The sequence below is a fragment of the Poromitra crassiceps genome (assembly GCF_964638095.1).
Source record: "Poromitra crassiceps genome assembly, chromosome: 21".
In the NCBI taxonomy this organism is placed as follows: Eukaryota; Metazoa; Chordata; class Actinopteri; order Beryciformes; family Melamphaidae; genus Poromitra; species Poromitra crassiceps.
Genome location: NC_139638.1, coordinates 28524276 through 28537001, shown reverse-complemented (window position 1 = coordinate 28537001; position 12726 = coordinate 28524276). Strand labels below are relative to the sequence as shown.

At 41.5% G+C, this 12726-nt stretch overlaps 1 protein-coding gene across 2 annotated transcripts in view; it reads right to left on the bottom strand.

Annotated features, from left to right (window-relative positions):
* Positions 1–8687: 8687 nt before the first annotated feature.
* Positions 8688–12726, bottom strand: part of LOC310795756 (class I histocompatibility antigen, F10 alpha chain-like) — a 9037-nt gene continuing 4998 nt past the window's right edge. For both annotated transcript variants that reach the window (XM_083657831.1, XM_083657832.1), the window contains 4 exons: positions 12642–12726; positions 11154–11171; positions 10857–10938; positions 8688–10286 (listed from right to left, as the gene is read on the bottom strand). The exon at positions 12642–12726 is cut by the window's right edge and continues 17 nt beyond it. In XM_083657831.1, coding sequence (XP_083513957.1) covers positions 10883–10938; positions 11154–11171; positions 12642–12726 — 159 coding nt within the window. In that variant the 3' untranslated portion in view covers positions 8688–10286; positions 10857–10882. The remainder of the gene's footprint in view (positions 10287–10856; positions 10939–11153; positions 11172–12641) is intronic.

Below are 12726 nucleotides of genomic sequence, written 5' to 3'. Positions count from 1 at the left end.
GTGTTTTGCCCTCGCTCCTCCGTCCGTCCTCTCTCAGTTGTCAGAGCGTGGGCAGCAGCTCCAGCATGGCTGACTCCTTTTAGCTGGCACCTGCCGCCTGTCACGTCAGCCGAGTGTTGACCCGTTACCCTCTGAGAGCAGCCTGGGCCATGTGCTTCTCCACTGCTGGCCGGGACGGAATGTGTGTCCGCTTTTATTCTGCCCTTCCTGAGATCATCTCGTAGTAGAGCGTTGCAGCTCTGGAGTTGATCCGTACTCAACGCTGAAGGGTGTGGAAGCCCATCTTCACCAAAGGAGGCAGAAAGGTCTTCCTTAACTCTTTTCCTCGTAGATGTTTGAGGATTCTCTGTTTTTCCCCGGTTGCCAAATGCGGTCTTATCTTGCCCGTGAGATGATAACCAAGTCTCATCCTCGTCGAGCTCCTCAAAGTCCTCCTCATTGGCGGGGTCAGATGCGCTTGTCAGACCCCTGCTTTGTATCCTCTCAGTCAGAGTGTCAGGACTAAACTTGCTGTGGTCCATCTGTGATTTCCTCCTGTGGTCCTGCTCCTCCGTGGCAGCGTCAGTAGTCCCAGCATTGGCCATAGCCAGGTTCTCAGTGGCGCTCTCCGTCTTTACGATGTTCTCGGAGGGTTGTGTGGCCTCCCTGGGGCTCGGGACAGTTTTGGACTCCTGTGCAGTTCGTGTGACAGTCCTGCTCTCTCTGTCTCCGCCCACGCCCCCTCCCCTGGGGTTCGAAGGGAGCTCCTCCCCCTGACCGGGACAAGGTATGATTGGCTCCCCACTTTGGGGGTCCATGCGGGCAGCAGAAGCAGCCGCTAGCTCGTCGTCTGCCTGCTCGGTGGTCCGGCCGTCGTCGACACTGATCCCACCGATACTCTGAGCGGTCACATAACTGCTGTTGCTGCCGGCCCGCTCTCTGGTCTCCGTCGCGGCGTCTTGTTCGCCCCTCCCTGCCTGCTTGGTCTTTCCCACTCGCTCGGTCCAATCTGAGACGCAGAGGGACTCCCCCTCTGTGTCTCGCACCTTGTCCAGCTTCTGGCCCATTCTCAAGTTCCTTTACTGTTAGGAAAAGAGAAAGACAAGTTATAAGTTATCCTTTATTTATCCCCATGGGGAAATTCATCCTCTGAATTTGACCCATCCTCTACTAGGAACCTTCCTAGAACTAGGAGCAGTGGGCAGCCGCAGTGCAGCGCCCGGGGGCCAACTCCAGTTCTTTTGCCATTGCCTTGGTCAGGGGCACTGACAGGAGTATTAACCCTAACATACATGTCTTTGATTGTGGCAGAAAACCCACACGAACACGGGGAGAACATGCAAACTCCACACAGAAAGGACCTGGGACGGACCGGGGTTCGAACCCGGGACCTTCTTGCTGTGAGGCAACAGCGCTAACACCACTGAGCCACCATGCCGTCCCAAGTCATGTCACGACACAGCAATAACAGAATGTGAATAGCCGGCGTCCCCCATCCCAAATTTGACATGAGACCATGTGACATGTCTATCTTTAACTCATCTTTAATCTTCCTCTATTTCTGTACATTCTTCTATAGCGCTCGCTCTCACTCGCCCTGCCAGGACCTCCTCTCTCTCTATCTATCCCTTCATATTTGGTCAGAAAGGAATGTCGCGGTGGCTAAAATTAAAGTGGCTCTATAACTGCAGCCGGTGAGTCAGAGGGCCAAAGAGGAAACAGGGCGAGTGAGATAATACAGTACATCAGTCGCCAGGTGCCCAATGTCAAACAGAAAGGCTTCTATCAAAGCCACCGACGTCGTGAATCATCCTTCAGACGCTTCTAATAATGCATCTAAATCAGACCTGGGCAACTGGCCACATGCGGCCCGTTTTATTTTTATTTTTACAGTGCACCTGAACGCAACATGCAAGATACCCGCTGAATAAGTGTCCAAATGTTCATGTCATTCTGGCCAATACTCCACTTCTGTTATAACATTTCAGTCTGGAATATGGAATATCTTTCAATAATCTTTATGACTAAAAGGCTAAAAGTAATCTCATGTGTAAGAAATGACTGTTCTACATTGAAGTAAAAATGTAAATAATTAACTTGTTGGTTTTGGATTTATTTAGCTTCAAGAGTGCATTTTTGTTCGTGTGACCCTCAACACAGGCTTTGAGAATCCCGGGCCACTTACTGATACTTATGTTTAAATTAACCCACTCATATTCTGGTTTATTTAAAGAAAAACATTTTGGTCCTCTCTATCATCAAAGTTCCTGGGTTACGGCATGACAATATTTGTTCGGCCCCCGGCAACAATCTGGGTTTCTCATGCGGCCCCCCATGAAAAATAATTGCCCACCCCTGGTCTAAATAATGACACCATCAAGGCCCTTCCTCTTTTATTGTTATGTCAGTTGAATAACTCACTATGTTCTTGCAATCACGGCCCATCAGAGCCAGTCGGAGTGAGACATCATGCACTCTCAATTACTGGTAGGGAAACAAGCAGCGTGTGTCCCGTGTCCTCTGCTTCCAACTGACTGACTGTGTTTGTGTTGGTAACGGGGGGACTATAAAAGGTCGGCCGGAATACTGGATTGGAGTCACGCGGGCTTTGACTTCTGAACGGAATAGTTTGTGCGGAGCGTGATGAGGACAGAGTTTAGCCGGCAACATGATGGATAGCCGAAGACAGATTATTAGAGGAAAACAGCTCAACAGGCTTTAAAACTGGCTTGTGGACCCCGAGTATTTTTAGCTTGAAACAAAAACATTTATAAACAAGCAATTATAAAAGGTAAGATTACAGCAGCTATTGTTATTGCAAAAAAAAACATTCACAATCTAAAATGAAGAAATGACTCATAAAGAGCTCAATAATATCAACATCGTCCTTTATAGACGCTCTCTGATTTGGTGGGTTGAAAGGTGAGTGAGGAAAGGAAGGTGAGTAAACCTCTTGACCCTGCGCGCCACTGCTGATGCTATTTCAAGCCTAAGGGGCGTCGACTAACACTTGATTTTTGCCCCCAAGCTTATCTATTTAACCAACATGTTGTCCGTCACACGTCAAACAATTTCCCTTCATCTGTCATTAGACTGTAGTTCTTGTTCTCAACACTATTACAAATCCAGTGGGGTGGTGGGGAAACTTGTCTGAAGCGTTCAGGTCAGGTCACTATTAGTTCTGCTCTTCCTCCACCTGGTTACAATTTATTTTTACTGTAAAAACAACAAAAACAAAAACAACAACATCGGTATTGGTAAACAATCAATGGCCACTTCACAAATATGAAAAAGTTGAAGTATGAACAAACATCAACAGAGTGACAACTGCAGTTATCAATCTCCGTATTACAGTGATTATATATATATATATATAAATATATATATATATATACACACAGTGTATATGATGAGTTCATTTGCAAAAACAGATCCGTTGCAAATCCGTTTGGATTTTTTATCATTTTATTTTATATATTGATGTATTTATACTGTAAATAATTTATTTTTGGGAAATCTTTATTATCAATCATACTAAAACATATTCATCTGATAATTTTCACATAAATCACCTCAATAATGTTTTCTATGTGCACTCCAGAGAGTATCAAACAGATGTTTGTTCATTTTAAGAATGGCGTTTACCTGTTTTTGCAAATTAACTCTTCATATACACACACACACACACACACACACACACACACACACACACACACACACACACATAAAGCGGCTAACATTTTCAGACAGCTCTGGCTCTGGTATGGTATTGCCATACAGCAGGCATGTCCAAAGTCTGGCTCCGGGGCCAATTTTAAGTGGCCCCCGGCTTGTCTCTCAGAATATACTATTACTATATGTGGCCCTCCACACAGTATTGGTTAATCAAGCAAGTTCACCTTGCGTGTTTCCCCCCCCGTTCACCTAACGATGACAGCACTATCATACAGTTTGTAGACAAGCACCAAGTGGGAACAATGCAGGTGGAGCTAATGTTTTCAGACGGTAAACAAAATCCTTAAAGTACAATTGTATTTGTTTTTGCTTTGTTTTTTTTAATAACCCATATGATGCGAGAAGCAGCTGGCCCTCCGGTATCTTCACATGATCTAATCTGGCCCCCGTTCAAAAAGGTTTGGACGCACCTGCCCATACAGCAAGCTGATGACTTCATAGCAGTGTGTGACTATACCAAAGTCACCTTGCACCTACCTTGCAGCTTTAGTGTATCTAAAGGGGCTATTTCAGGATGGATGTGTGTGTGTGGGGATTTATAACACCAGCTAGCAGCAGAGGGGAGGCATCTGTAGTCGTGTTTCCATTACTCTCAGAAATGCGCAAAATCTATATATCGCAATAGAAAGTGGGTAATGGAAACACGTAAATTTCGAAAAACCTCCCAAATATCGCAAAAAGTTTTTGCGCTCTCATGAGGTGGTTTTTCCGACGTGTCGATATAGCAGTTTATCGCAAAAGTGTAATGGAAACACATTTTTCGCATTTGCATGTCATGTGACCCATCTTCCCCTTTGGAAACGGAGCGGAAAATGAAAGGAAAATGAGGGAGAAACGGTTCGATAAGCCGTGGCAAAACCTCCGCAGCAATTGGAAAACTTTTAAGCAACGCTACCTAGCAGAAAGACGAGTGTTGTGCAAAAGCGGAGCTGGGGAAAATAGATCATGTTTAATGACAGAAATCGCTCCATGGTGACAGGCTGCCTGTCTGTGTGCGCGCAGTTGTAGGCTACCTTTTTTCCTCTGCCTCTCGCGCTCACTGCATTCACTGCAGCCAGCAATATGTTGACACTCATTTTCTTTTGAATTGATAATCAGGCTCGTTTATATGCGTTGTAACTTCATGTTGTGATTTGCATTGAGCATGCAGGGGACGGGATTTGGGGCAGATCCCCGTGCGTAATCACTGTGGCAGCTGCTGCAACGGGGAATTTCGTTCAGGTGTGTGCGCCGTCACTCAAACTTAACTTCAATGGAAACGCCTACAAGTCGCAATTGTACATTGTCGAAATTGTAGAAATATCGCAATTATTTTGCGAAAAACTGTAATGGAAACACAGCTTGTGACAACGGCTTGTGACCCACCCTCCCCTCCCCTCTCCGTTTACCATTCTCCCCCCTCTCTCTCTCCCATGCTTCCAATATCATGACCAGTGTTGGGCAAGTTACTTTCAAAATGTAATGTATACTACATAGGGGTGTCACGATACACTAATTTCATGATACACGATATTGGGTTCACGATAACGATACGATACGATATTTTAACAATATTCTTTTTAACAAAAGTAAATAATTTTTATGTATTTATTTATCATTTATTTAACCATGTGAGTCCCGCTGAAATCGAAACCTCTTTTCAAGGGAGCCGTGGGAAAATACCGGAAAAATAGTCTTTCATTTGAAATACACAAAATACAAAACAAATGGTGTTTTTGGAAATTGTTATTATAATAACTAGAAAACAACATGGAAGATAATGCTTCTCTTGCAATAGAATGTGTCACACTGTCGCAAACTAAATGTTTGTTGCATGGTGAAAGAAAAATAAAGTATACAATCTATTTCTTAAATAACTCATGCTCAATGGTCCCTAAACTTATGTAATCTTATGTACCCCTTGAGCTGTTTTGCCATGCCAGTAGTAGTCTACCCCCTCACTCATGCGTGTTGATTCTGCTAAATTTGTTCTATTATTATTCAGGAGCAAAACATATATATATATATATATTTTACGATATCATTTTTTTCTGACGATATCGATATCGTGACGTTTCGATATCGCGATCTATCGTGCGACGAAATATCGTGACACCCCTACTACATATTACTAGTTACTTTCATTTGAAAGTAATACGTTACTTTACAATATTACTTTCTGTGTAGAGTAACTCGTTACTTATTACACTACTTTTGCACTACTTTTACCAAAACAACAGCAGCGGCAGAATGACATCGCCGCCCCGGAACCATCCCGAAAAAATAATGTCAACCGCCTTGAAGTCAGTGTAAACAATCCAAAATTCTAAATGTTATTCTTTTCCTTTGTTATTGTCATCTATAGTGGTTATTTGCATAAAAACCACACTGTTTGATTTAATAAAATGTAACTCAATTTGTAATAAGTTACTTGACAAAGTAACTGGTATAATATTACTGAAATCCTATAAGTTATATTACTGAATTACTGCTAAAAGTAATATATTACATGTAATATGTTACTTTTGTAATGAGTTACCCCCGACACTGATCATGACCCCCACCCCTCCCCTCTCCGTTTACCATTCTCCCCACTCTCTCTCTCCCATGCTTCCAATATCACGCTCCTCACAGTTATAAGAGGCTTGTGATTCTGAGTACACAAACTATTAACCAGGTCCCAAGAGAGGCACCCCCCCCCCCAACAGAAACTCTGCCAGGCTTTTAGAACATCAAGAGTATTAAGTAACATAGCTTAAATTCAAATAGCCAATACCAACATGCTGATATTCAGATGCAGAATCTAGTTTGATAGTAAACTTGTCACATGATTATAAACCAGGCCTTAGAGATATAAAATAAAAATAAAACAGGATACTGTTGCCTCAAGGTTGCAAGCTGGATGTGATGTAAATGGCTAGAATGAAATGGCTGAGCGTACTTTATGTACTATACTTTAAGCGTATATACCTTATATACAATAGTCACATTGCACTTTTGTGACTTACAGTACAGAGACTTAATTTCCCCCTGACCATTACCATTTAGTTCTTCTCCTAGCCTATCAACACTGTAAGATGTACCACGGCATACCACCAAGCACCAATAAGTGACATTTCTGTAGATATTTATCCGTAAACCATCCCAACAAATTGTTGGTGGTGTAAGAAGTTATCTGAAAGTTTATACTGAGATCACTTCCACAATGATCTGAAAGCCAGAGGGGCAGCAGTGTTGAGAAGGTACTCACTGAAGCTGATGGTCTATCTGTCTGTCTGTCTGTCCTCCTGCAGGACAATACTAGTCTTTGGGTGAGAGGTTCTGCTTCTCCTGTCAGTCACCACTCTGTGTTTCCATGTTCATGTTCCATGTTCAGCCTCATGATGTCAGGGCGACTTAATTTGAATAATTCAATAACAGTTATCTCATTTAACCAAAAGACCATGTCACATGACATGCTGTGGTGTTTAATGTGAGCGATGTCTCTGGAGCCATAATGAGCATGGCTTCAAAGGTGATAAAGAAAAAGTTAAGCTCCATTTTCATAGTTATATACGATGTGTGTGTGTATATATATATATATATATATATATATATATATATATATATGTATACATACACATACATCCTTGGCCCATGCCCAGCCTTTGTACAGTTTCGTGGTGTTACGTGTTACGTTTTGGCACCTTTCGGTGATTGGACACTCCCATTGCCACACCCCCTCTTGGCCAGTGGGTGTGGAAAGTTAATCAGTTCTAAGTGATGATCTTGAACAGGGGAAACATCTTGAAGCCAATAAAACAAACATACCTGTAAAGCCCTTTAGTTAACCCTTCCCTCCTTTTTTTCTACAAATATCCACACTCATAATTTAATATGGGGAATATATGATCCCTGGATGTAGCTCAGAAAGATGTCATTTGTCACATGAACAGAAAACCAGCTGAGGTACTATGATAACGGCTCAGAGGTTGATAACAACTGATGCTGAACTGCCCATACACAATGCACACATAATGTAATCCATATAACTAGATTATGCAGAGGAAATGGTTTATTTCCATGACAAAACATTGGACTGGACATCATTTTAACAAAATGTAAAAAAAAGTGCATTACACATTAACATTGCCAATATATACGGTACAGTGCACAAAAGTTAACAAAAACAATGTAACAAAATCTCACCCCCCAGTAAGATTTTTCATGGTCTACATTTCCCACTCATTCACTCAACACATGTCAAGCTCTGGTGCTGAGGAGAGGGGACAGTTTGTGCTCTAGCCAAGCACCAGTCAGTAGCATCCCCATCCACCTTTGTCTTTAATGTCCCTTTAATGTCCCGAATGTCTTCCACTTCTGGCTCTTAGTAGGATTGTCAGTTTGGTGGCTGCTGCCGGGAATAATAATCATTATAATAATATTATTAATAATAATAATAATAATTGTCTGCTAGGAGGAATTATTTCTTTGAGTGTAACACTCGTGTGAACTTCTTAGGCCAGGAGGCTCCACAGGACATCAAATATAAGGAAAAGCAACACGTGATAAATATATAAGAGAGCAGAAACACACAAGAGCACTAAAACAACAATGAAGAACATTAGCCAACATTTGTGTTTTCATCGAGGTATCAGAATGTTCATTTGGTGTTATTCAATAGAGCCACTATACTGAAATATAAAAAAAATACATGTATGATATTCTTTGAATGCATGAACAATCCTTTTTAGGTTATACAACTATGATCCACAAATACACAAATAAACTAGAAAAGCTAAAAGGAAGTCAAAGGAATAGTGTATCACATTTGACCCTTTTTGTCATTCAGTGTCTTTACAATCAAACACCAATGTCAGAACGACATTCATGACATGTAAGTCTCAGTAGCAACAGTGGGTTCTCCTGCTGCAACATTCATATTATAGTCACACATATAAGGAAAAGGATACTTGGCATTTAAACAAACAAACACACAAACCAGACTTTTAGTCTATTGGGACTTTATTGAAAAGCCAAACAGCGGTACAAAAGGAATGCATCAGCAGTGCAATTTAATTGGACATTCATTTCAGTAATCCAAACCAGAACATGTTGTGAGCGTCCTGAATCATCCTCTACATGTTCATAAACTCTACAAAGAGCCAAAATACCACATCCCTAAATGAATCTAGCCTACAGTAAAATCAGAGCATAACTTATTAAGCATTTCTATTCAGTATGTACAGTACAGTATCTAAAGAGAAAAAAACTCCCACATCACAACCTACTTTAAATTAAGGCACGTCAAAATGTTTAAATGACAGATAATTTTGCTGTAATTCAGCAAAACATCAAATATACAAATTTATTTGTTTTTGCATGGGAGAATACAATTCAACAAGAGCTGTAGATTTTACCAAACTGCATAAAAAACTATACCAGGAAAATATTTACATAACTGGAAAAATAAATCTCAGACTGACATCTTTTTAAGTTAATTTAAGTTAAGTTATCCTTTATTTATCCCCATGGGGAAATTCATCCTCTGCATTTGACCCATCCTCTACTAGGAACCTTCCTAGAACTATAGGAGCAGTGGGCAGCCACTGTGCAGCGCCTGGGGACCAACTCAGTTCTTTTGCCAGTACCTTGGTCAGGGGCACTGACAGGAGTATTAACCCTAACATACATGTCTTTGATGGTGGGAGAAAACCCACACGGACACGGGGAGGAGAACATGCAAACTGAAAGGACCTGGGACGGACCGGGGTTCGAACCTGGGACCTTCTTGCTGTGAGGCAACAGTGTTAACCACTGAGCCACTGTGCCGTCATAAATAAGCAGTTTGTGCGTGCGTGCGCGTGTGTGTGTATTATTGCGTTTGTATTATCAACTTGAAATTCCAGCATGGCATAATTCCAGGGAAAACCTTTCCAATATAATCACACTGTATGTTTATAACTACAACAATAACTATAGTTTTGTGTCAAATGAATATTCAAACTTAGAAATCAAAGCCCAATCAACCCATGTGTCTCACATTGCTTCCCTTAAATGTATTGCCAATTCTTTCTTAAAGCAGATTTTCCATCAGCAAAAAGTTGCTCTTTAGTGATCAGAGGTGTTAAAAACCTCAATAGCCGCCCTAATGTATTTTACCACCATGTGAGCTGACATTTTATTACAGGAACTAAATGGTGGAAATCTCATTTTACAGCAAAACGTTCTGTACGTTGTAAATCAAAGGTGTCACATTCATAAGTCCTCCTGTGGACCAGATTGGACCCTCTGGTGGACCGGTTCTGGCAACTGGGCCGCATGTTTGACACCCCTGTTTAAATGGTTTAGGAGGGTTTCCATTTTCCATTTATTTTTGATGAAGGAAATGCTTTTTCATTTTAATTTTGTCTTAAAACCCAATCAGTAATCAACTATTTAAATACGTATGATGCTCCTGTTGTTTGTCTGTATGTGCACTGGATTACTGAACTGTTTTGTCATCTGAAACTTCCCAATGATTCATGAATGATTAATAAGCCACTTATTCTCAGTTTAAAGATGGAAGGGTGAAAGTGACAGCGCCTCTTCTGGCTCCAGTGCACAATTGATCCCTAAAGAGACAGAAATAATAATGAGATAGCGTATAAAGGGAGCTGGGGCTCTGTCTGTTTGTTTGTGTTTGTTTGTTTGTTTGTTGTTTGTTTCTCTGTCTGTCCCACTAATGACATCATCAGTGATGTCATAAATTCCCTCACACACACACACACACACACACACACACACACACACACACACACACACACACACAATGTCCCAGTGATGATGTCATCAGTGATGTCATAAATTGTGACATCATCAGTGATGTCAGAGGCATTGTGACATCATCAGTGATGCACACATACACACACACACACACACACACACACACACAAGAGACAGACAGGCACACACAAAAGACAGACAGGCATACACATGCACACACAAACACACACACACACACACACTGATGACATCAGTGAGGATGTCATAATATCACATCTGTCCTTCTGACTTGCAGTGAATTGATAAAATGATAACATCCAAATAATGTTCCCTTGGATCAAATGTAAGTCAACTTTGTTCAGTTCAGATGTGAATAGTGCACAAATCACCTCTTTGTCTGCCCATAGAAAATCACTTACTGTGTGTAACTTCATCCGTTTGGCCATCAGGCGTCTGTTTTCAGTTTCTCAGTGAGCTCAGAGCCGATTTCAGAAGCTGAAGCTGAAGGTCAGAAACACACTATCATCACTTTTTTTTAATAAACAGACAATGATGGAGGAAGAAGTCCTGAAAAGTTAATTTGCATAATATCAATACCTAGAAAGCTTTCTCAACAGTAGCTATAAAATGCAGCGAGCTAGTCAAGCTATCAGTGATGTATAAGAAGAGTGCAAGTCTCATCAGATGAACATCAAGTAAAACCACATTCTACTTACAAGATGGAGGCTCTTTGTCTGAAATAAAGAGAAAAGACTAAATGACTCAAGTTGTCACAGTTGTAAATAACAGACCCCCCCCCCCCCACATTTACCACATTTTCTCCCCAATTATAGAGAGCCAAAGTGAACGTGACTTCCTGCCTTTCTCTGTGCACCAGCATCTGAAAACATATGAATGGTGGTGGACAGAGAGAGACGTTTTTCTTTTTGATCCTGTTTGAATTGTGCCACGGGGGTTTCATGTTTGTAAAAGATAACTTTACAAGTCAAGAAAGTCACAGTTTGTGGTAAAACTGTGGCACTATAAGTTATAAATCACAAAGATGACACACAAACATTGGCATAAGTGACGTCTCTCCCGTCACTCCATGTTGTTGATGGTGTGACGTGTTGTGCGACACGAGAGATGTAGTCGATTGACAAAACTAAACCTTACGTTTCAGTTTCAGGACAAACTGCCACTTTCTTGACTTGCAGAGTTATCTTTTAAATTGACAACATTTTACATGTGTACATGTGTACATGTGTACATGTGTACATGTGTACCCCGTAGCACAATTCAAACAAGATAAAAAAAGTAACGTCTCAGTAACAGTAACACTCAGTGTACAGTAAGCCACTCTGTGTAACACTCATTATAAAATGGCTCTCTCAAATCAAGCAATCTGATTGGTTCACAGCCATTGTATAAATCCCGTAACCCACTCCAATAACCCATGGCCATGGGTTATGAGTTGCCATGGCAACTCTCTTACTAAAAGGCTTTGGTTACCTCAAATGACAATGTAGAAAAAACAAATGGCGGAGACAGCTGTCAGATCCTTGTGAATCGATCTTCGCTTATAACTTTACTAATACTTCGCAGAAAATTATGTTTTGTACAAGAATAGACGCGGGCTAATGTCTTCTTTGCAAAAAAAAGGCTGTTAACCCCGCATTTAACCCCGCATTTAACCCCGTAACGTTAGTTGGTGTCGGGCTTTGCAGAAAGCTCTCAGCTTCTCAGCAAGCGCTGAGAATGCAGCGCTGCGCTCGAGCTGCGTGTCGGGCTTTGCAGAAAGCTCTCAGCTTCTCAGCAAGCGCCAGGATTGGCCAATGTCAACTTCAGTCTCCAGAACGATCCAATCAAATCACCTGCACTTCTGTCTTCTTGCTAGAGGTCCCGCCTTACAGTAGTGTTTCAACTGACTCTATCAGAATGCCATGCCAGTCGGACTTATGGTATTATTATTATTATTATATTATCATACTTGGAAACCGTTTTATAAAAGCAATATAGCACTCGAGCTGCGTGTGTTGTGGCAAATATATCCCGCTGATCAGCTGTTATCCCACGAGGCCGCAGGCATGGCTCTCATGCTATATTGCTTAAGTGTACAATAAGCCACTCTGTGTAACACTCAGTGTACAGTAAGCCACTCTGTATAACAGCATCAACTTAACACCTAAAATGTAAATGTAAAAAAATCCTTTAGCGTTCCTCACCTTTCTTCTTTTTGTAACATCTGATGGCAGCAAGGATGATGACGATCACAACAGCGAGAACAACCACTGTGACAATGATGCAGAT